The sequence below is a fragment of the Staurois parvus genome, unplaced genomic scaffold (genome assembly GCF_062004578.1).
Source record: "Staurois parvus isolate SC_StPar_1 unplaced genomic scaffold, SC_StPar_1.0 ptg000420l, whole genome shotgun sequence".
NCBI lineage: Eukaryota > Metazoa > Chordata > Amphibia > Anura > Ranidae > Staurois > Staurois parvus.
This window is the reverse complement of record NW_028318216.1, coordinates 3,384,114-3,407,532: the sequence shown is the minus strand read 5'-3', so window position 1 is coordinate 3,407,532 and position 23,419 is coordinate 3,384,114. Positions and strand designations below refer to the sequence as shown.

General features: G+C 40.9%; 1 protein-coding gene across 8 annotated transcripts in view; it reads right to left on the bottom strand.

Annotated features, from left to right (window-relative positions):
- AAK1 (AP2 associated kinase 1) overlaps window positions 1–23,419 on the bottom strand; it is a 160,539-nt gene that overhangs the window by 34,446 nt on the left and 102,674 nt on the right. For 4 of the 8 annotated variants that reach the window (XM_089687204.1, XM_089687196.1, XM_089687202.1 and 1 more), the window contains exons 6-17: window positions 20,117–20,198; window positions 19,125–19,257; window positions 18,261–18,364; window positions 16,816–16,895; window positions 16,468–16,622; window positions 16,083–16,381; window positions 14,533–14,847; window positions 13,406–13,635; window positions 11,098–11,255; window positions 9,796–9,912; window positions 8,062–8,160; window positions 3,485–3,586 (exon numbers count right to left, since the gene is read on the bottom strand). In XM_089687204.1, the coding sequence (XP_089543330.1) occupies window positions 3,485–3,586; window positions 8,062–8,160; window positions 9,796–9,912; window positions 11,098–11,255; window positions 13,406–13,635; window positions 14,533–14,847; window positions 16,083–16,381; window positions 16,468–16,622; window positions 16,816–16,895; window positions 18,261–18,364; window positions 19,125–19,257; window positions 20,117–20,198 (1,874 nt within the window). The remainder of the gene's footprint in view (window positions 1–3,484; window positions 3,587–8,061; window positions 8,161–9,795; window positions 9,913–11,097; window positions 11,256–13,405; window positions 13,636–14,532; window positions 14,848–16,082; window positions 16,382–16,467; window positions 16,623–16,815; window positions 16,896–18,260; window positions 18,365–19,124; window positions 19,258–20,116; window positions 20,199–23,419) is intronic. The other 4 variants (XM_089687200.1, XM_089687201.1, XM_089687199.1 and 1 more) reach the window with 3 other exon arrangements.

Sequence of the window (23,419 nt, the reverse complement as noted above, 5' to 3'; positions counted from 1 at the left end):
TCTTCTGTCACGTCATCAATAAACAACAATGATCCAGTGCCACTCGGAGCCATGCATGCCCATGCCATCACACTGACTCCACCATGTTTTACAGATGATGTTGTGTGCTTTGGATCATGAGCTGTTCCAAGCCCTCTCCACACTTTTTTCTTCCTGTCATTCTGGTGCATATTAATCTTCGTTTTATCTGTCCAAAAAATGCCTTTCCAGAACTGGTCTGGCTTTTTTAGTTGTTTTTTTTTTGGCAAAGTCTAATCTGGCTTTTCTATTATTCAAACTTATGAATGGTTTGGTGAACCCTCTGTATTTGCTCTCTGGAAGTCTTCTCAATTGTAGACTTTGACAATGATACGCCCACCTCCTGGAGAGTGTCCTTCACTTGTCTGGATGTTGTGAATGGGTTTTTCTTTACCACAGAGAGAATCCTGCGGTCATCCACCACTGTTGTCTTCTGTGGGCATCCATGCCTTTTTATGTTGCTGAGCTCACCAGAGTGGTGTTCTTTCCTCAGAATGTACCAAACTGTTGATTTGGCCACTCCTAATGTTGCTGCTATCTCTCTGATGGATTTGTTTCATTTTTGAAGCCTTACAATGGCCTGTTTCACTTGCATGGACCGCTCCTTTGAACGCATGATGTAGGTTTACAGCAATAGATTCCAAATGCAAATATCACACTTAGAATCAACTCCAGACCCTTTACCTGCTTAATTGTTGAAGAAATAACAAAGGAGTAGCCCACACCTGGCCATGAAACAGCTTTTGATTCAATTGTCCAATTACTTTTGGTCCCTTGAAAAAAGGGGGATGGCTACTCTTAAGAGCTGTAATACCTAAGCCCTTCCTCCATTTTGGATTTACATACCCTCAAATTAAACCCGACAGTGCGTACTTTCAGCCCATATCCATTATATAAATATAGCTTGAATATGTTTTGGTAAATACCTGAAAAAACTAAAAATTGTGCCTATGTCCAAATATATATGGACCTAACTGAATACGTATATCATTTGTTTATACTCTTTTCATTCAATTTTCGACATTTAAAGATAATTTGTATTTACTTAATTTAACAAAGATGTTTTTGATACAACACTTGTCTCCTACGCAAGCAGCTTCCCTTTGACTAGTATTCCAGTCACCTTTTTTTCTCTTTTGTATTAATACATATGCTGCACGGACCTCACTGAGTGAGTTGTCTTATTTCTACGGTTTAAACCATCTTACCTATTTGTTAGCACTAAACATTTACAGGGTTTCTGATCCTTCTCCACTGTGTCCATTCCATGAGGAAAAAAACTGAATGGTTTTCTGAGTAAAATACTTTAAAATCTCAGATAAAATAACTCAAAATTGTAAAGAGAAAAATAACTTTTTGTGAATTCAGCCCACAGAGAGAGGACTGGTCTCTCTCTACCTGATATTTTTATAATTATGTCCTATAGTTACACATGACATTTTACGTTCTTGATTTAAATTATTATGTATATGTGATCCTGCTCTCCCAGGGCTTTATTTTAATTTTATAGAAAATACCAGCATTAAAACACTACCCCCTATCCAGGTTGCCAAAATTTTCACCATAGCTTTAAAGGGTCATGACACATACATTGCAAGCTGACTTACATAAAAGAGGTTTTTATAACATTCATAGATGAAGGTGTAAACATTACAGATTATATGAATGCAAATTATAATGGCATTATTATATTTTTGTTTAAAGTGGAACAATACTCACCTCAACTTCAGCGATGAGGCTTTCTCACGTGCGAGGGAGTTCAGACAGATTGCTGAATTTGTACAGCTCACTGTGCAGGGACAGACAGGCAGGTAATTAGCTTTAATGCAGAAGAGACAAAGCATGTTTCTTCTACATTAAAAATCTCGCCTGTCCATCGATTTTAATGCCGTAGCCCAAAGTCCCACTTTAAGGTGGTAAGAGGAAAGATTTTCAAACACACAACTGAATGTCCTGTCCTGTAATCCTAAAGAAAATACTATCAACTGTCATTCTGCTACAAACTTTTGCCTACATGGGAGTGAAGACAGAATAGTTTATGTGTAGACATTAAATAGCTTTCAGGACCCATTTACATCTTAACGTTCTGTTAAAATGTGTTATGTCATGCACTAATGTGCACTGCATTAAGACAGCAAATGCACTCAAATGGGCTTCCAATGCACCACAATGGACATGACCTATATTTTCAGTGAATGCAGTACACCACAATGCAAACCATATGTGCTGTGCTGCCTTGCAATGTGAATATGGTGCCCGCAACTGTATTAGCGCATTGGGTGACACTGAAAATAAATGCAAATGCAATGCAACACACCATAGTACTAGCCTGCTGTGTGTTGCAATAAACACGTGGTAAAACATGCATAAGTATGAATAAGCCATAAACCTTTTTAATAGCTCTTTCACATAGGGTTTGATGTATTAAAGGGAAACTGACTGCGCAATTTGCAAGTGCTGTTGCACTCTCCAAGTGCAGTTGCTCCAGAGCTTAGGAAATGAGGTAAAGCTTCACTTTGCAAAGAATATCCAATCATGTGGAAGGAAAATAATAAAAACTGCATTTTGCTTGCACACGATTGGATGATGGAAGTCAGCAGCGTTTTCCCTCACTTACTAAGCTTTGAAGCCAGGGCACTTGCAGAGTGCAACTGCACACTGCAACATGCAGTCTATTTGCCTTAGTAAATAAACCCCATAATGCCCCAGTTGCCTGGCTGTCAAAAACAAGAATTCAACAGGAACAACGACAATGCAGTCAGAACTAGTAGACTATGCGTAAAATAATGAGGCCACAGAGTCAACATGACAGGCAGGCAACTAGCAGTTTTAGAAGTTGGTCAACAATGGCAGCCTACACATTTCTCTTTTTTGGATAGCGCTGGGATACATTAAAAGAGACCCTATCAGGCCTCTAAATGTTCTAAACTAGCACATCCCCTGCAGTAGAAGACAATGCTACCTCAGAAAACCTCTTTGAGATTCAACACTTTATGCTGCTTCTTTCAAATCAGCCCTATACATCACTGCAGAGTGCTTCCATTGACCCCATATGCCACAGAAGAGTGCTTCCATCGACCCTAAACACTACTGTACAGTCCTGCAGAGAGGTAGGGCTCAATGGGAGGAACCAGCACATGACAGGGAACACAGGCATCTGACATTCCTGCGTGTTGAATGCTATGAGGCTTTGCAAGGCTGAAGCTCTGAAACAGAGACGTAGAAGAAATAGGATGCCGGAGATGTGAGCATACACTTTTCTCTATTGCAAGGACCTGCCAACTTTAAGCATTTAGAGATCTGAAAGGCTCTCACTAAGAGCAAATTACTTTTTCTGGCTTGAGTTTTGCAAAAGCCTTAGGTATGTCAAGGAAACACAAGGCTTTCTGTTGTCCATGGTAAAGAGGCATACTTTAATGGCAATCATGAACTGTCTAGTCTAAGAACCCCATTTCTCAGTATTTACCATTCACAGCCTCGGAGGTGCTCCCAAAGGGATCTGCCAGTTGTACAAGGTGAGGAAGCAGAAGCTGGGGCTCTGGAGATTTGAGACCCTCAATCAATTTTTCTGGGTCAGGTAAAAAGAAAATGAGAGAAGGGTGGGAGGATACAAAAGAACATTCATAAGTAGGCAGCAAAGCTTAGGAGATAACACGCATTAAGAGGCAAAAGGGATTGTGTACATAGCCAGGATATAGTGCACTAAGCTCCATTTGTCAAACTGTATTTTGGTTAAACATTCTGTACAGACCTACATCACCCAGTTAGGTTCAGTAGTCCTTAGCAAGTTTAAGTACCCATTCACATTACTGCACTGGGGTAATGCAATCATTACAGCACTCCAACACAAGGATACACTATCAAAAATGATACGTGTACCTTTCTTGATAAAATTTGATTGTGTTGGGTAGTCAATTTAAACAAATGGCCTGCCGTAAAGCAACATACCTTAACCACTTGCCCTCCAAAGGATTTACCCCCCTTCCTGACCAGGCCATTTTTTGCGATACGGCGCTGCGTTACTTTAACTGCGCAGTCATGCAACGCTGCACCTAAGTGAAGTTTATGTAATTTTCCCCTCACAAATAGAGCCCTCTCTCTCTCTGGTATTTGATTGTCTCTGGGGTTTTTATTTTTTACGCTATAAAATTTATTTTAAAAAGTCTGAAAACTTTGAGAAAAAAAAAAATATTTTGGACTTTGTGCTATTAAACATGTCCAGTAAAAAATAAAAAAAAAATCAAATTTAGTCCAAAATGTATTCTGCTACATGTCTGCTAAAAACAAATCCCAATACGTGTAAATTAATTGGTTTGCGTGAAAGTTATAGCGTCTACAAATGGCGGTATAGATACTGGAATTTTTTTTTCTTTTATACTAGTAATGGCAGTGATCAGCGACTTATAGCTGGACTACGGCAGGCATTCTGACACTGGGAGGGGTAACAGGCACTGACATTCCCAGTGACAAATAAAAAGCACTGACACTGTACTAATGACACTGGGCAGAAAGGGGATAACATCTGGGGCAATCAAAGGGTTAACTGTGTGCCATTTTACTGTGTGCTTTACTATGTAACCACATTGCTTTGTATTGTGCAGAGCAATACAAAACAATGTGCAGGAAATGACAGGGGAGAGATTTGTATTGTTTACATACAGGTCTCTCCCCCGTCTGTGATACACGGCAATCGCCGAGTGCCAGCTGGGAATCACTGGCCGTGACCCAGTGAACAACAGGTGAGGCCACTAATGGCGGTGTGGGTAGGGCACGCACGCCCCCTACCCAGAAATCCAAAATCAAGTATATACACGTGATTTTGAGCACCCTTGCCGCCCTGTAGCAGTATTTCTGTTTTAGGGTGGCGGGAAAGCGATTAAAGTGTGCTTGCTAATGCACTGCAATGATGTGAATGAGCCCTTTGTCCAACTGGTTACTGTGAGAAATTACAGAAAGTTCTTAAGTAGGCCCAGAGCATTCTTCAATAGTTTTGGATTTCAAACACTACAAAAAATACAAACTAATGAACCTTAATTATCTACAATAGTAAAAGTCAGTACTGTAACAATTAAGGATTAAAACTTTTGGTTTCCTCTATTTTCCAAGGCAGGTTTGAACTTGATTGGATAATACATGGCAGCCCAGGTAGTTATTGCTCTTGACACTTTGATAAATGGGAGACTTTGTGACTACATGCAGAGTTCAGCAGTTTCTGGCTTATGAAAACCAATTAAAGCACAACCAAAGTCTCACACTTTTACAGTCTTGTACTTTCACATGTGCTTTCTGCTTTGTAAAGGCTTTTTGCTACAAAATGCCTTAAAATAAAATGTCAGTTTAATTGCTCTACTGATTTCTGTAATGCACACCACATGAGACATTTACTGGTATGTCCTTAAATACCAATTACAATGCAAAATAATGAAACATATAAAATAAAATGTTAATGCTGCCTCCAACCTTCACTCTGCAGTACCATATTGCTGACAGAACTAAGAGCAGCCACAACCCTCAGCACAAGGGTCATCACACTCAGACATATTGCAGAGTAGAAGAGGGGGCACATCTGACCATGTTCGTTAAATTACAAAGTCGAACTCTGGCGTTTTTGAGACGGCACAGTAATTTGTAGACACCCTCCATAACTGCTACAGGAAAGTGGCAGTTGTTAGTTTAAAATCTGTTTTACTGCATATATATCTGAAAAATGTCTGCTGAAGAAATCTGAAATCACAGACTGCCCATGCAGATATATATTGGTGTGCTATGAGAACTAAAATATCTAAACAGATATTCACCAAAACAATGTTCATATTAGATTGTAAGCTCCAAAGAGCAGGGCTCTCAATCCCCTCATGTTTTGCATTGTATTGGTATTGTTCTGTCACATGTTCTGTCCCGCTTTGTAATGTACAGCGCTGAGAGAACTATTGGCGCTTTATAAATACTGTATAATAATAATAATAATAATAATAATAATATTAGGACAAGAAAGAGCACGCCAAATTAACCTCTTTACTTTAAGATACCTAGACCTTGCCTTGAATAACCATTCCAAAGACTGACCATGACTGGACAAATGGGCAATCAGACTAGTTGTGAATTTTCATTTGTTCATTGACAGACTAGAATGGTATGTGGAAATGTCTACGGACTACATTTGAAAAACCAATGAAATGTAACTTGATCAGGAAAGCTTTGGATAGCATTGGATTTTTGGATCTCTACAGTCTGCAGATAGTATTGTGACTTAGAATAAAAAGGTGCAGATGCTATGTATGTATTAAAGTACAACCACCTAACTTTCTACCATTAAGCAAACAAGCATTTCCAATGTGTAAAGTTAAGCAGGCCATAGATGGATTGAATCTCGGCCGGTACCTGCTGAACTGGCTGAGATTGGATTCAACTATGCACAGGGTGATTGTATCCAAGTCAATCTTTCAATCAAATTGGGTACAATCAGCATGTCAGATTTTAAATATGCGATTGTCAGCGGCTATAAGCGCTAGCAAAAATCATTATGTTTTCCCTGCAGGGACAGTTTCCCGTGCTCCCCGGGGAGAACACCATAGTTCCACGGGAGAGATCTCCCCATCAACACTGACTGTGTAAATGGGGAAATCAAACAATTGTCTTTCCTGCAACACATGGTTGCAGGAAAGAAAATCACATAATCTATGGCCTGCCTTGCTTTAACTAGAATATCATAAGCAGGGACGCCTTAACATACAAAACCCCAAAGCCATATTCAGAAATGAGCACTATGATAAAAAGGCATGCCTTTACACATAATACTACAGTGCAGGTCTGAAAACACGATGCCATACATTCTAAATGACATCCCACCACAATGCAAAGATGCAACTGATCTGTGCGTTGTGGTTCTCTGCAATTTAAAAACCACAGAAAAAAAAAAAAAAAGTGTGCACTAAAACTTGCAATATCATTCTTGGGCAGTCCATTCAAAATGAATGGACTGCCATATCAACATGCATCTGGCAATGCAGCACAAATATCTGAATATACTCTAAAGCTGCCAAACTGATTATACAATTTAAAATGCATGGACTGCCTTATCACAACACATGTTGACATGCATCTGGTATTGTAGCAGAATTGTCTGCATATACATGAAAGCTGGCCTTCTGATTATACAATTCAAAATGGATGGACTGCCTTATGACAATGCATGTTAACATGCATCTGGTAATGCAGCAGAAAGGTCTGAATATACTCTAAAGCTGGCCTTCTGATTATACAGATTTGTACAAACTACTTTAGATTTACCAATAGCTATGTAAATGAAGGACCCATCCAAACAATCCACTTCATTTACAAGCAATCAAGCTGTCCCTTCCACCCTGTAATTCTAGGTATAAAGATCTATGAAGACAATGAGAGTGGCCAGCTTTAGTGTTGGTTATTATGGCATCCACTTCAGAGCACTGCAATGACAGCTGTCACCATGAGCATACTCTTTTGGCACAAACAACTTGTTGGGTAACATTTAAAAAAAAAAGTCAAAAACCATCCCTGTCCTATTTATAAAAGGTCAACACACTTTAATCTTTATAGGGTGGCAGGTATCACAGTAACACAGAGCCACAATAATTCCTTCATTTGTCACTTTGGTGTTGTATATACAATGGACTGAAAACTACAGGGATGGTTTATAATAAGTAGATCAAAGGAAACGTGAGCTGTTACCCACAGAACCCAGACTTCACTTCCATGTTAGATGTAACAGCTAAAAACCTGAATGGGGAGGTCCCTTTGCTATGTCATAGTTTCCATAGATTGCTTCCTAAGACTTTTCCTATACCATCATGAGGCTTTCTTTAACTACCAGATGTGATTTTATGCTCACTAGACAAAAATAAAATCAAAGCCATATTACAAATTAAAAATGAGATGCACATTTGTGGCTTTGCAACTAACACTGAAGAGACGCAATGGAAAAGTATGAGCGAAGTAAACAAATCCTTATAAGCAGCATCAGATATCCTGCTGAGTGATGGTTTCCTGATCACTGTGTTTTACCTGGAGCATCAGACAGAGGGAGAGGTAAGAATGGGTCAGGCGTTTTGTGCAATGGAGGGCTGGGATCCTGACCCTGAACATCTACAGGTTTATCCGCAGCTGGAAAACACATGGAAGAAGCAGAGTAGAAAAACAGAAAAGAGAAAGGCAAGTGAGACAGATAGTTGAGAAGTGGCAGACGCATACAGAGCCTCCAAGGTCCCTCACATTACCATTTAATGTACAGGCAACATGCAGAGGCTTAATTAATTGGCACAGTGGGCCTTTTCTTACAACACTCCAGATTTTAAGAAGTAACCAATTTTATAGTTAGTATAAGTCCAATTAAGATTTCAGTTGTAGGTATTACATTCCAATAATTATGCTTCTTGCTTATTTCTGCATATAATAATCATCTTCTTCAGCACTGTCTACAGCCAAAATTATAACTCTCTCAAATAAGCTTAGTCATTTTTTTTTCCAAAGGAATCTGTCACCAGTGAACAAACACGTCTCAGAATTACATTCCATTTAACTACTCTTAAAATAAAACTTGTTCTTTGCAATGCAGGGCAAAGCAACAAGTTCCCTATAAAGTGATCACATGGTCACTTCTACCCACAGGGCAGCCTGTAATAGAAGAGGCAACACACTTGCCTTTCTATAGCTGTCCATGTGTTGAAAAGCAGTCGCATCTCTGGTCCCAGGTTAATGCAGGCATCCAACATTCTGAAGGGGCCAAATATGTGCTACTCCCGCTGCACACTGTGGTTTCGTGTAGTGACGCACAAGCTGGCGGGAGAAACCACATCATGCAGCAGGGTAGCGGCGGGCATTGTACACACCCTGAAGTATGGAATACATGCAGTAGCTGGGGAGAACCAAAGTAGTGGCTTTTCAACACACGAACTGCTGAAAAATTAAGTATATTATTTATCACTTTAAAGGACTCTCACCACCCATGTATATTTACTTTCTCTTCATTCTGCTTCCTCTCTGTTCGATTGCCTACAGCAATGTATAATACTTTCATGTATGTCATTCTCCCCATAAAGCAGCACTGGGTGCCTAAGCAGCCAATCCCTAGACACTAGCATTGTCACAAGGGAGTGGGGGGAGAGTCCTTAGCCCTGTGTAAGCTCCAATCACAACACATTGGCACTTTTAGACTGTGTAAATAGAAAGGTATGGGAGCAAAACAAAATGTAGGTAGAAGCAGTGTGTGTGTTGGGAAGGGGGGGTCACCATTTAGGTGCACTTTAAGTTGGATACTACAGTAGTAACAGGACAATGATTCCCAACATACTTCAAAGCCAGTGACATAATGAACCTGGAACTAAACAGCTCAAAAAATAGGCACGTCCATTGGAGAACTGACTGTATTTCTGAGACAGGTTTGTTGACAGGTTCCTCTTAATATACTTTATTTAATTAAAGCCTTGAGAACCAGTCACAACCAAGTTTATACAGACATCTAAATAGTCTTTGTTTTCTGATTTTGCAAGCTTAAATATGGAAGGTTTGATTTTGATATGGAGTCTGATATCTCAGCTGGAGTGTCAGAGGGTTAGCGGTCATAAGAAATCTGGTCATCGCAGATCATCCCAGCAATAGCAGCGCCAGTATTTTTATTGTGATAGGTTCCCAATAAAACCAGCTGCAGGGTACAAATCAGACAAAAAGGCCAGACTGATTGAGGGTTGCTTTTAGTGAAATGTATAAATCACCATTTATAACTGGAGATTAATGTATCACCTGTTCCACTGGAAAACAGAGAAGGACCAAAGGTATCCGCTTGAGACACAGCAGGGGGGGCTGGAAAGCCTGACAGGAGGTCCTCCGTTGAACTGCTCAGTTGCTCTGGTGGTTTACCTGACAAGAAGAGAGAAGGAAATGAGAGGCAGCACCAAAAGAAAGGAATAACAATGCACTAGAGGCACCAAAGACTCAAAAAGCCTTAGAAGCTGTTCTGTTTCCCTGAAAGGACAATACACATAAATTACAAGCTGATCTGGAGAATATAGCTCTCAATATCAATGCCAATATATATTCAGGTGCAAAGGAGGTATCTGAGATAAACACAGTACTGTGGGAGAAGACACTACAGTATTCCTGCCTGGATGTTAAGCAATGGTCAAGTTATGGACATATATTTAACAAGCAATAAAATGGCTTTAAAGAGACACCATTATCTTACCAATGCAGGGTAAAGTGACATGGTCTCTGGCCCCACCTCCATATACTCACTGTAACTGTTCTCTTTTGCAGGTCTTATCTGGTGAGAACACTCTGCACGTTTGGGTATAGGGTAGAATATGACCTGCTCCCTTGTGAAGATGCCTGGGCCTAGCAGTCAATTGCTAGGCCTGAGTACAGTCATGTGGCCAGAGCAGTGATGACATCCTCTCCCCCAGGGCCCAACAGAGCCCATCTTGCATTGGCTGCAGAGAATAAGGAGCTGCAGGGGAGCACAGGAAAGGGGATTATAAGGAGGGTAAGGTATGCCTTTTCCAGTGATACGGTTACTTTGCCTGCATGGGCAAGTGGACAGTGTTTTTTAAAGCCTCACTGATCTCTGTAGCTGCATCCATTGTGAAACAAGTTCACAGCAATAGCCCTGAAGTTGTTCAAGTTACTCTCTGAGCCACTCAACTCACTTTGGCTGCCTTCGCTCAGCAGTGACTTGGTAAATATCTAATCTTTACTGTTAAGTAAGAGCAGAAGCTCTGGGACAGGGAGAAGGGTGTGCTGGGCTGTCAGAGTGAAAAACATGCACCTGCAAAGGTCAGTGTGGGATGTTTTAAAGAGGAGTTACTGCTTGATACAAGTATATAAACCCTGTACAACTGCTACTGGGAGCTGTAATCTAAATGAAATCTAAAAGAAAGAAAACACAAGACAGAAAGAAAATTTCTGACCTCACAAGATATAGGATATAAGATGGTATGCATGAATGGGAGGTGGAGTGTCGTAGGAAAATTATGGTAGCATTGTACATCCCATTCAGACGCAGACCTCCATATCACAGAAATAAACACCAACAGTAGACTCTCTTACTCTCTCCCAGTTTAGCAAAGTCCTTGTTTAAAAGTTCTTCAGCAGTAAGTTTTGAGAAGTTATCATCATCAAAAGGGTTCCAGCCAGAAGGCTCCGGGGGATTGTGGACATTCTGCTGAGAAGTCCTTGGTGAGCCAGAGGGGGTTGTTGTAGCCGACCTAGACGTGGGGGGAAAAAAAAACAGAGTGCAGGCTAATTATTTCTACACAAGTAAACTAATAAAGAAAACTTTAAAAATTAACCTGAAATATAATGTATCCCTAAAAAGACAGGAATGCAGCCAACAGTGTGTGATGATGGGCCTGACTGCAGCAATATTAGGGTTCCTACCAAACAGGATTATCTTAGCAGCTACAACAAAGATCTTGCATGTGAGGACAGCACTTGGCATCCATTATGCCTGAAAATCTCGAGTTGGTCAGGAAAATAATTTTTTGGTACTAATCTTTTCTTTCAAGGTTTGACGTAAGAAAAGGGAACATCAGATGGGTGATTCAACGGACTATTTGAATATCCCTAAAGTCTAGGATAAATATAAAGCTTCCCCGTGTAACAGAATGGATTTGTATTTAAAATCAGCCAATACAGAATAAGTACCTAGGAACAATCTGTAGATTTCAATCGCACAGAGCCAATTAAGAGATACCCCAACGTCAATATCACAGACCTAATGTCTTAGAGTGGACAGGTTGACAGCCTTTGCTTTACCCACTGCTCAGCTTCCCCATGGGGAAAAATTTGGGTTGCAGAAGCTAACACCAGAGTATACTTCCCTAATTTCAGAAGCTCTGGTTCTAAAGGCCCAAGATTTTTACCTACATGTATTCTATGCATGAAGGTATAAAACCTCTGTTCAGCAGCCCCCCCCCAATACTCACCTAAGCCCCCTGTTGATCCAGCAATGTGCACTGGAGACTCGGCTATCCCGGGATTCTCTCTCCTCATTGGCTGAGACAGCCATTGGCTCCCACTGCTGTCAATCACAGACTGAGAGCTAATAAGAAGAGAGAGGGGGCAGAGTCGAGCTGCTTGCTGTGGGGGCACCCGACAGGAGGAAGGGACCAGGAGCGTTGGTGGAGGGCCCGAGAAGAGGAGAATCCCGGCTGCTCTGTGCAAAACCAATGCACACAGCAGGTAAGTATAGACATGTTTGTTATTTTAAAAAAAAATGAAGTACATTTGGTCTTTAGGTCATTCATCTTCTGATGTAATTGCTGCCTCCTGCATCACTGTCTAACAAACTGGTACCATCACTTTTAAACCAGGAATTAGCAGAGGGATCATAATGACCAGAAGCGGTGGGTGTGGGTGTATGTTACTAAACTGGCTGGCCATATTTAACATTGCTTTGGCAGGTAAAATAGTGAACATATATGCAATTAAAGTGTGTATAAAGCTGTTTGCCTGGTGTCTCATGCCAATGGTGTATAATGCGAAAAAGTATGTATTTTTACGGCAGAGTAATATCTGTTAAATGTTTAATTTTTCACATCATTCTGAACCAGGCTAAAAGCATATGAATGTCAAGGTATGACCCCACACTCCATAGAGTCTATATCACCACTTGAAGATTGCATAGGATTTACCCAATCTCCCAGCCTACGTTTATACATGCTATTTAGCTGTGCCCAGTGGTTCAGTCTTTTTAAAGATTGTTACTGAGTGTATACGTAACTGTTCATCGATATCTGCACCATTAACAGTGGATGTCTGCATTTTGAGTTTGGTTCACTTATTGGCCACATCTACAGCAATGAGAACATTCATAAGTATATTGTTATTCTATGCTCGCAAAGCTATTTTGCTTAAACGAAAGTCTCCAACAGTGCCCACACTAGACTTTTGGAAAAAAACAGGTCAACTCAGCTGTACCATTTTACAAACATACTTATAAATCCAGGGGTTGTCCTAAAAAATGTTTCCAAAATCTGGGATATAAGGGTGGATTCATCCACAACAACTCCTTCAGGTGACCCATGATTTCTCTCAAGTCATTCTTTGAAGTAGCACCTACTTAGTGTAGTATGCCTGCCAACAGTTTTTTTTTTTTTCTTTTACATTATAGATATTTAAGAGCTGTACCTAGTATGTATACCTGCTAGGCACTTCGTTTTAGTGCTTCAGCACCTTATTTTTGGTTTTTCTTTTCTATGTAATTGTATAAGCCTGAGTATGGCCAATAAGCTTTGTTTTGCAACTTTTACTTCAAAAAACAAATACAGAGAATTAAAAAAAAAAAAAAAAAAAAAAAAAAAAAAAAGAATAAGTATGACCGCAGACACACAATGTATAGAAAATTATTTCTCACTTTGACTTATTGAGATTGGCTTCAGCAGCTGCAGCCTGGAGAAGCTGAGTGGATTTGCTAGCAGGAACACCAAAGACAGCACTGTGTGTAACATCACTCAGTATCCTCCTGTGTCCTCCACGCTGGGTCTTCGGAGAGGAAGGAGGAGTAAGGGACCCTAATTTAGGCCCTGCACTGGGCTGTGTTGTCGCTGGCTGCGATTTCTGGGTAGTCCTTACAGGAGCTTGGATCTGCAATGCACAGGAAAATTTTTTTTTTACTATCAAGAGCAAAAATATTAACAAAGAAGAATAGAGGTGTGATGGCAGAAAACGACCAAGTGGTCCATCGAGTTTCCCATTTTTATTGCTTTGCTTTTTTAAACTTTTCTGTCCACGTATAGGTCTACAGTATGTTTGTCCCAAGCATGATTAAATTCAACTCATTACCTCGACTGCAAGTTTGTGCCAAGTATCAACTACTCTTTCACAAAGATAGAGATCCATTATTAGCAATTTAACACAATAAGCAATGCAAATGACTGCCAAAGCAAGTTAGATCATTCTTGTTCTCGTTATTATATTACTTTCTAATATTGTGGGAATAAAAAAGAATGACCATTCAATAATTGATAGCACCCAATTCAATACCTTCCTAGGAACAGCTAATAGCCAAGTAAAGTGCTTACCTAAAACCAACTGTTATGAGGTGGACTGACTGCTAGACGACTGACTGCCACAAATGCTTATTCATTTCTATGACTATCCATGTCAGCAGCCAATTCACAGTTAAGAACATCCAATGTCATGCTACAGGATGTTAACTTGCACAGCTCTAAGCAATACAATGATCTGAGGACTGTAAATAACCACGGTGTCTAACCTAAGAGCTTAATTTGGCTTGAGAATTAAGTCTACCATCTTTGTTCAAAGATGACTTACCAAACAAGTCTGAACAATTCATAACAGTGGGATAACTGAGCTGCCATGTGGCAAAGCCTGCAATCAGGAACTGCTAAACCACAGAAGTGAAAATGATTATAGAATACTGATTAGCAGTAGATGTGCTTTACACTCCGCTTTCTTCAGCAGTAAGAATAAAGACATTTAAATTAATAAACATATTACCACTCCGTCAACATCACTCACCCCTTGGTCCTGGGCAGCAGGCACCTGCACAGTGGCTGGCACCGGTTGAGGCTGAGCAGGTAAGGGGGTCTGCATTACAGCCTGCTGAGCAGGTAAGGGGGTCTGCATTACAGCCTGCTGAGCAGGTAAGGGGGTCTGCATTACAGCTTGCTGAGCAGGTAAGGGGGTCTGCATTACAGCTTGCTGAGCAGGTAAGGGGGTCTGCATTACAGCTTGCTGAGCAGCTTTCTGTTGCATCGCAGCCTGCTGGGCCATCAGCTGCTGCTGCTGAAGGTAGTAGGCCTGGATCATCTGCTGCTGCTGCATGGCTTGTATCTGTGGGATAAAATAAAAGCGAGATCTGAATCACATGATAAGCAACTACAAAAATCCATACACATTTGTTTTAATACTTAACTTTTTTTGAATAGAATTCTAAGAAACATTTTAACCATGCCTTCTTTGCATTAAAGTCGTGCACCTACACTTTTCTCATAAGATAGACGCCACCATCCAGTCTCTCATTGAGTAAGCAAACAATTACTGCTGCCCAAGTAATTCATAACTGCTCCTACAAGGTGATGACACCTGCTACGCTCAAGTCCTCTTAGGACAGTAAATAAAACTATCTAAGGTGTGACAGCCAGTAGGTAAGTTTGCTGGCATTGTAAACAATAGATCTGTATACATTGAAGCTACAGTAGATGGAAGCACAATTCACATATAGGCATTTTGAATCGCAGGCAAAAGTGCTGCAATTTTGTCCGCAACTTCAAAAAGCACTGTTAAAATGTCAAATCCCACATCAGCGTATTAAGGTGCCATTCATTTCAATGGCACCTAATTATATGGGGAGATTCTGCCATGACTGTCGTGTGACAAAGCGCGCTGCAATTGCAAAAAAACTGCAAAACCAAATCGTGCGACACGTATCGCCCAAAAGTTCTGAACATTTTAACAGCGTGTTTTGAAATTACGGCAATTCAAAATGCCTATATGTGAATGGAGCCTGAGTAAGTTCATAATGCTCTGAAGTCCGCACAAGGCCCCATTCACACTTGCGTAATTTGTAGCTCAAAAAGCAAAACCTATTGTTTTCAATAGACCTTGTTCACATCTGAGCATCCTGTCTCTTGTAGCAAAAATACCTGTTGCTCATAAAAGTGCGAGCTACTTTTTAGGGAGAATTGAGCGTTTTTGCCCCCATAGACTTTAATTGAAATGCGACCAGAGCTTTTTTGAGCGTTTGGTCACAGCAGCTTTTTTTTCAGCAGCACTCCGCACCTTTTAGTTGAAAAACACCTGAAAAAGAAAAACACCTGACAAAATCTGCAAAAACGTGCAGCTCCAAAAAACACTCAAAACTGCTTGAAAAAACTGCTAAAAGATATGCTGACAGCCAGAAATATTCATGGTACAGTCTTATTGCTGGAGTCCCCCATATAAAATAGTTGACATATCTCAGCTATCCAGTGTCCAGCCATAACTAAAATATTACTGCTTGGTGGACTAACACTTTAATATGTAAGTAATAAAGGTGTTTTGCATGTACACAAATATAAAATGTTCACCTGCTGCGCCTGCAGCACCTGTTGCTGATATAGTGCTGCTGCCTGTTGTTGTTGAAGAAGTTGCTGCTGCTTTAGATACATTTGCTGCTGCTGTTGTTGTTGCTGTGGAAGAGGTGCAGGCTGAGCCGCCTGTGCTGCTGGGGTCTGCAGAGCTGCTGCAGTTTGGGCTGTGGTGGTCACTGTGGCATTAGGCTGTGGGGAAGGCTGAGCAGGCTTCACCTGCTGTTGGGGCTGAGCCACTGGTTTTACAGCAGGCTGAACTGCAGGAGGGGCTGTGGGCTGAATGCTTCCTGCTGGACCTAAAACAAAATCAGTATGACAAAATTCAGAAATATTTCGACTTCAACTTCAGAAAGAAAAGAACTGTCATGACAAACAAACATACCAGGGGTGGCAGCAGCAGGCTGAACAGTAGGCCTTTTCCTTGGTGTCAGAGCCGGCTGAATTGGAAGTATCCCCGGGTTCGGTTGAGTCTGACCAGCTTTGGGCCTCTGGCGAGGTGCAATGGAGGTTTCAGTTGTTGGAACCGGATCAGTGAGCCTGTAAATTAGAACAGTGGAAAGTTGTCATGAACAATCACAAATTTAAAAAAAAAAAAAACTAATTCTGTGCACAAACCGTGCAATTTTCATAATAATATTACGAAAAGTAAACAAGCCCAATTCAAAACAAGCTGTCTACATAAAAGCAAACAGAGCATGGACTGGAAGGTCCGTGCCAGAGTGGCACCTACCGGGCCTTCGGCTGGGTTTTCTTAGCAGCAGCTTCTCCCGCTTTCACTGGTTCAGGGAGTTTTGCAGGGATAGCAGAATCCTAAGCAATTAGAACAAGAGAAAAATCAAAGGTCGACTTATCCTCTCTTTTTTCAAAGAGTTTTTATTAACGCCTGCATGTTGTTGCTTTATGTAACCGATTACAATGATCCAGCCATTTCTTCGGGATGGAATCATTTATAATATTTTAGTGGATATTCAGTAGTCTTACACACACACACACACACACACACACACACACACACACACACACACACACACACACACACACACACACACACACACACACACACACACACGGCAATGTATTGGCCTTCTACTTAAATATGGACATATGCATGCTTGCTTCTTTACATGTACACAAACTTCTGTCACCGACCCTTATACTATCACTATAGATAAAATTACTATGAAGTGTTAAAAGGCAGAACAAATTCTGGGCTATTTGTAGAACCAATTGTTCTGAGCACTCCACTAACCAAGAGCCTGCAGAAAAAGCAGCTTATTTTTGTTGTGGAGCACGTTTCAAACACAAAGCCCACTGGCCGAATCCAGCTCACCAGGCCATTTCCTACGTCCCTCACACCCATCCTGCAGCTGCGGAACCCTCCTCGTTTCCACCCCTCCGCAGAGAGGACAGAACTCCTATGCCAGATCCTGCATTTCTCTGTGCAGCAATGGAAAGGCTCATTTATTCCTTGTCTCAGTAGTCTGCAGCAGAGAGGATGTCAGGAGTCCTCCTACAGATCCTGCGCCCCTCATCTCAGAATTCAGCAGACTCCAGAAGCTGACTCTGGCCCACCTCTGGTCCTCCTCAGTAACACCCCAGGTTCTTCCCAAAAGCAGCACAAGGTAAGGGGGGGAATTGTGATTTAAGGAAGGGTGGAGGACTCTTGACTTCTGATGATGGGGCAGGCTCTAGACATCTGATGAAGGGGGGGTGCACCGGACACCTAGTCTTACAGACACAACTGGTCCTTTGAGGGAAACCATAATGCTGATGTGGCCCACAATGAAATTAAGTTTGACACCGCTGTTGTGGAGAGTCTCATAACTGCTCAACTTTACCTATTTCACTTCTGGGTTCACCCAGAACTATCCAGGTATAACAATACAAAGTAAAATTAAGACCACTCAAGTTTTAAATGCTGTTCTTTAGTGCTACCCCAAGCACTCAATGCGTATGCTCATATCATACAGTACCCTAAAAACATTGACATGTTTTGACATGCAGAAAAGCAATGATCCTGTTAGGGTAACCAAATACAGAATAGCTAAAGCTGTCAGAGCAATGCAACTAGAAAATCACTTACATACTTTTTTGGTGATATAATGATCTTCAAACAGTGGGAATATTAGCAGTTTAGAAAGAGGTGTACTAAGCAACCTCAGCAAAGGCACTTACATGCACATTGGGCACAGGGCATTCCTTCTTTGCTAGCTTAAAGGCAAAATAGGATACTAGGAAGATGTCCGGCCTCTTGTCTGGATCTGGCTCAAGCATGTACCCTGAAAGAAAAGAAAAACACAGAAACAGGAAACAGATAAAACATTTCATACCAAAGCAGGACTTTGGGCTCTTCTCATGACACTTGGTGAACTTTTATTGGGGGCCTATTGCTCTTAAAGCAGGCCATAAGTCAGTCAATATTCTTTAACACAACCACAGGTTGCAGGAAAGAAAATCAGTGTTGATGGGGAATACTCCAGCGGCGAGATTGTGCTCTGCCAGTGGGGAGCCTTCCCTGCTGGCAGAACACAATGGTTAGTGCTAGCAGATATAGCTACCAGTAGTAATCTCATGCAAAAAATATGACCCTGTACTGAAGTCAATCGATGGATTGACTTCAGTACAACCAGCCTGCCCATACATGGATCGAATCTTGGCCAATCCCTGCTGAACCGGCCAAGACTCGATCCATCTATGGATGGCTTAAGGCACTGTTTGAATGGTTTCCTATCATTTCCCCTCAAGGCAAACATGCTGATAGCAATGAACATATAAGAGAGGTAACAAAGGAGCCAGCCAGTGTGGTATCCAAGAGAAATCTTAATGAACCACGGCATACATACAGAATAGGCTTTCAAAATCTGTAAAATGATAATCCCCCACCCTTTCTGTAATTTTTTTTAATGAGTTGGAAAACAAACATTCCATAATTCTAATCATTCTGTTGTAAACTATAACTCTACCATTACCTGAACCCCACTAATTATAAGCTGCACCAGTGAAGAGTAAAATCGTGAACCTTGCATAGAAAAGACTTACGGATGAGGCAATGCATATCATGGGAGTACCGGGAGTTGTCTGGAATTGTGAAATTCCCATCACAGATTGACACCTGACTCTCACCAAATGGAAGGGTAAAGAAACACAGCTTGTAAAGTAGACATCCCAGGGCCTAGCAGAGACAGGAGAGTTACAAGATGAGACAAAAAACAGAATCTGTATTTCTGATAATATTACAGACATCATTCAATAATCATTTATTACTCGTAAGGGCAGAAACCTGCAGGAACCAATCAGTATTCATTCTGCTGCAGTTAGACCAGTGCAAGTTTAATTTAGACTGGTTACTGCATTAGCTATTTTTTTTTTAATACAGCCAATGGGGATAACTGAAAACAAAGATTTGACTGACAGCACCTGTTATTTCCTCCTCCGATTTTTCAGAGGTTTATACAGCTAAAAGGGACTTCTTTAAAGTGGCAATAAACATAATTGTTTTCAATTGTATCTACAGGTATGCCTATAATAATGCTTACCTGTCGGGTACAGTGAATCTCTCCTGAATGTGCACCGTTTAGGAGATATTCACTGTTGTGGTCGCCAGTGAGGTCACCAACGCATGTGATCTGAAGGGATGGCATACTCATACCATCACTTCAGAGCTCCAGGCCATAGCCGTAACTTCCACGCCCAAGCGCAGGAGTAATGTTATTGCGACTCAGGCAACGGAAACCCTGTCAGCAGTAACAGCGTGACGCTGGAGGGATTCATTTTAGGGGGGGGTTATCACGATGTACTAGAATGTGATGCATACGAAAACGTTATTGCATTGCCTTGTAGGGGATTTTTTTTTTTTTTTGCGAGAGTTTACTACCACTTTAAGACAAAGAGTAAGCAATAAAATGTGCTAAACAAATACAAAATATATAAAAAAATTTTTTTATAAAACCTGCACTGGAAAATCTTATTATTAAAAACCACTGCCATTGTAAAACCAGTAGCAACTCAGAAAGCATGTAGTGTTTACAAACCCAGATATCCGCCTTGGCAGTGATGACTTTGCCACTGTAAAGATTCACCATCTCAGGGGCACGATAGGAAAGTGTGGTATACCTGAAACAAAGGAGATTGTTACCATAAAGTAGCCTACACACATTTACTTTGGTAGCATAATACAGTCAGCATAAAAAAACAAAAAACAAAAAACAAAAAACAAAAAAAAACAAAAAAAAACAAAAAAAAAAGAAATTGAAGGATGTAAACATTTTTTTGATAGAAGCCAAATCCTAAAGTGGTTCTAAAAGGCTCAAGGTTTTTACCTTGAGCCTTTTAGAACAGCAGTCCACAAGACCCCCAGTCCTTACCTGATACCCCTCCGATCCAGAGACGCTCTCAACAGCCTCTGCTGTCTGGGGACTCTTCCTCCACATTGGCTGAGACAGCAGCGGGAGTCAATGGTTAATTACAGCCAGTGAGCCAATGAGGAGAAAGCAGGGGCAGGGCCAATCAGTCTTACGGACGCATAGAGCAGCAGCTCAGGGACTAGCATGCAGCGGTGCCCCCAGGGCGAGCGGCTTTCCCTGAGTGCACTGCAGAATGGGGAGGAGCCAGGAGCCCCGGTGGGGACCCAAAAAAAAAAGAGAATCGGGCTGTTCTGTTGAAAACTACTGCACAGAGCAGGTAAGTATAAACATGTTTGCTCTTTCAGAACAAAAAAACAAATGCTTTAGTGTCACTTTAAGGCTTTAACTGCATGGTATTTGGTCCCTTCTTGTTTTGCTATGATGTACCCAAATCCATCACCAGATTGTTTCAGAGGATGCTCCCTGCAGGGCACTATCCTTCACCTACGGTAGAAGTGTGCAAAGATCAAGGAATTCTGGAATAGGGTTTTTTCCTTGCTCCACCGAGTGACTGGTCTCTATCTTTCAACAACCTCAAATAGCATTACCGAATGAACCCCCACTGGGAATTTCTTGTACTTCCCAACGACTGTGCTTTTTTTGTTATATTGGCTGCCAAAATCACAATCGCAGAAGCATGGAAAAAACCCTCAGTCTCTTTGAAACAAAGCATAAGATTTCCCGGATTATGATCCATGAGAAAACTGCGAGCATTGCCAATGAAAAGCAACAAAAATATAGGCTAGCTATGTGAACATGTCAATTACTCCATCTCAGGCAACCACTTCATCAATCTGTCGAGTGCCCTAGGTATATTCTTTTCTCTTTCTTCTTCCTATCTTTTCTCCAATTACCATCTATGTTTTTTGTTTTTATATTTAATAGATTGGATAATGAGCAGCTGACTGTTGAGCACTGGAGCTTTCTTGGGCATAGACTGCACGTTCTTTGTAACCTGCTCATTAATGCACTGCGCAGTTCACCCTTATTGATTCATTGAGATTATAAAGTATACGGTATCAGGTTGCTGTATTGTATGCTGCTATCCGGAAAACAACTTTCCATGTATATATGTCATGTTGAGCCTTATGGCTTTTTCTTGTGTTCAGTCTTTTTTCGAGGAACAACGTACCTGTTTTTATGTACTAAGAAAAAAAAAAAAAAAAAACATATTGAAAGAAAAAAAAATAGCTGGAGATGGTGTTTCACAGTAACTACCCCTATATATCATCATAAATGTGTGTAAAAATATTTTTTAGCAACATTTTTTTTTTTTTTTTTTTTTAATTTAGGTCTGTTGATGAGCTTTTGGTTGCTTACAAATGGCTTCTCTCACTATACAATTTAGCTGAAGCAGGTCATCTGCAAATTAACTACATCTGCAATGAATTCTGAATGTTCTTAAAAGTGTCTAGGACTGATGTCAAAAGTATTCTGCATTTGCCCATTGAAACCTGCTGACACTGGCCCTGTACCAGTTTTTTTCCAAAATCACCACTGTGGGGTGTATATACCACTGATGCCATGGATCAACACAGCAGGGCCAAGAATTGGCCATTTTGAGAGTAGTAGTGTAATAAAACAGATACATTCATAGGGTGGTGTGGCAGTCAACTGCGGGCAATCATGGAAAACAAGAGGATATACATGGAAGAGGAGAGAGGCACTGCTGAAAGATATAACTGAAGAGGATATAAATTTATCCTGCCAAGTTTCCAAGTCACACTCAGACATGGCAAAAACCACATTTGGGAAACACTTGATTGCTGTCAGGAAGAAAACACATTTCCGTTGGTACAACTGCTGCTTTATAAAAGGTTCTGCTGGTTTTAATACTCAACCTCTGAGGAATTTACCTCTTGCTGAATGGTAAAACAGCTAGAGCAATGCTAGTTTTAACGCAGAACTCCATGTAAAATTGTTACTTTCCCATGCAGTGGGGCTGTGCCCGCACTGCATGGGAAAACTGCCTGTTTTGGCAGGGGTTTAGTGGAAAAGCTATACTTACCCCGTCCTCCAATCCTCTGGAAACCACGGTCCCCCACGTCCAGAGGTGGACTATTCCTGACGTTCTCACGCCCATGGGCGTGATGATCTCAGAAACAGTCCATTCACAAGACCGCTAGTGTGCAAGTGGGGGGGAGAAGTGGCAGGGACCGGTCTTGCACTCCAAGAATCAGTGGATCCGGTAAGTATATCTTCACTCTTATGACCCCTAGACAAAAACAAGCAGATGGCCCATCGCAGTGCGGGCACAACCCCACTGCATGGTACCAAAAAAAAAAAATTGCCCAGATTTCTGCTTTAAGCATCACTCATATCATATGATACAGCTGCTGTCACACCACCATTGACCGTAAATGGCCATCATCTGCACATGGACAGATACGTAGTATAGCTTCCTCCACTACAGCACTAACTGCAAATCAAAATAGAAAACTCCATAAGAATAGTAGCTGCCAAATAAAATGTCTCACTGGTTCCACAAGAGTGAACAATGCTGACCTACCCCACACATTTTAGCACAACACCCAGCAGGATATCATTCTCAGGAAAAATGGCTCACATGGAAATGCATTTAGTAAAAACCAACATTGAGGAATTGTGTTTAGGGACTGCATAATAAATCATTTTCGAAGCTTTAAAATGAGCTTTCCAAACCACACCTCTAATGCGTTTTGCAGAAGTGAAAGTGATTTGGATTTATTAAACTATCTGCTCAACTCTACATTTATCCTAACAGCAAGATATGAAAGGTATCCATGCATAGCATCTCTGAATTTATGTATTTATTTACAAATTAAATTTAAAACTTTTTTTTAACTGATTTCACTACACTTATTTGCTGTGCCTCTGCCCTGGTGGTGTAGTGGTAGGCCAGCAAACAAAATTAATCATTGTCCTTGGATGCATTTATTTTTTTTTTTTTAC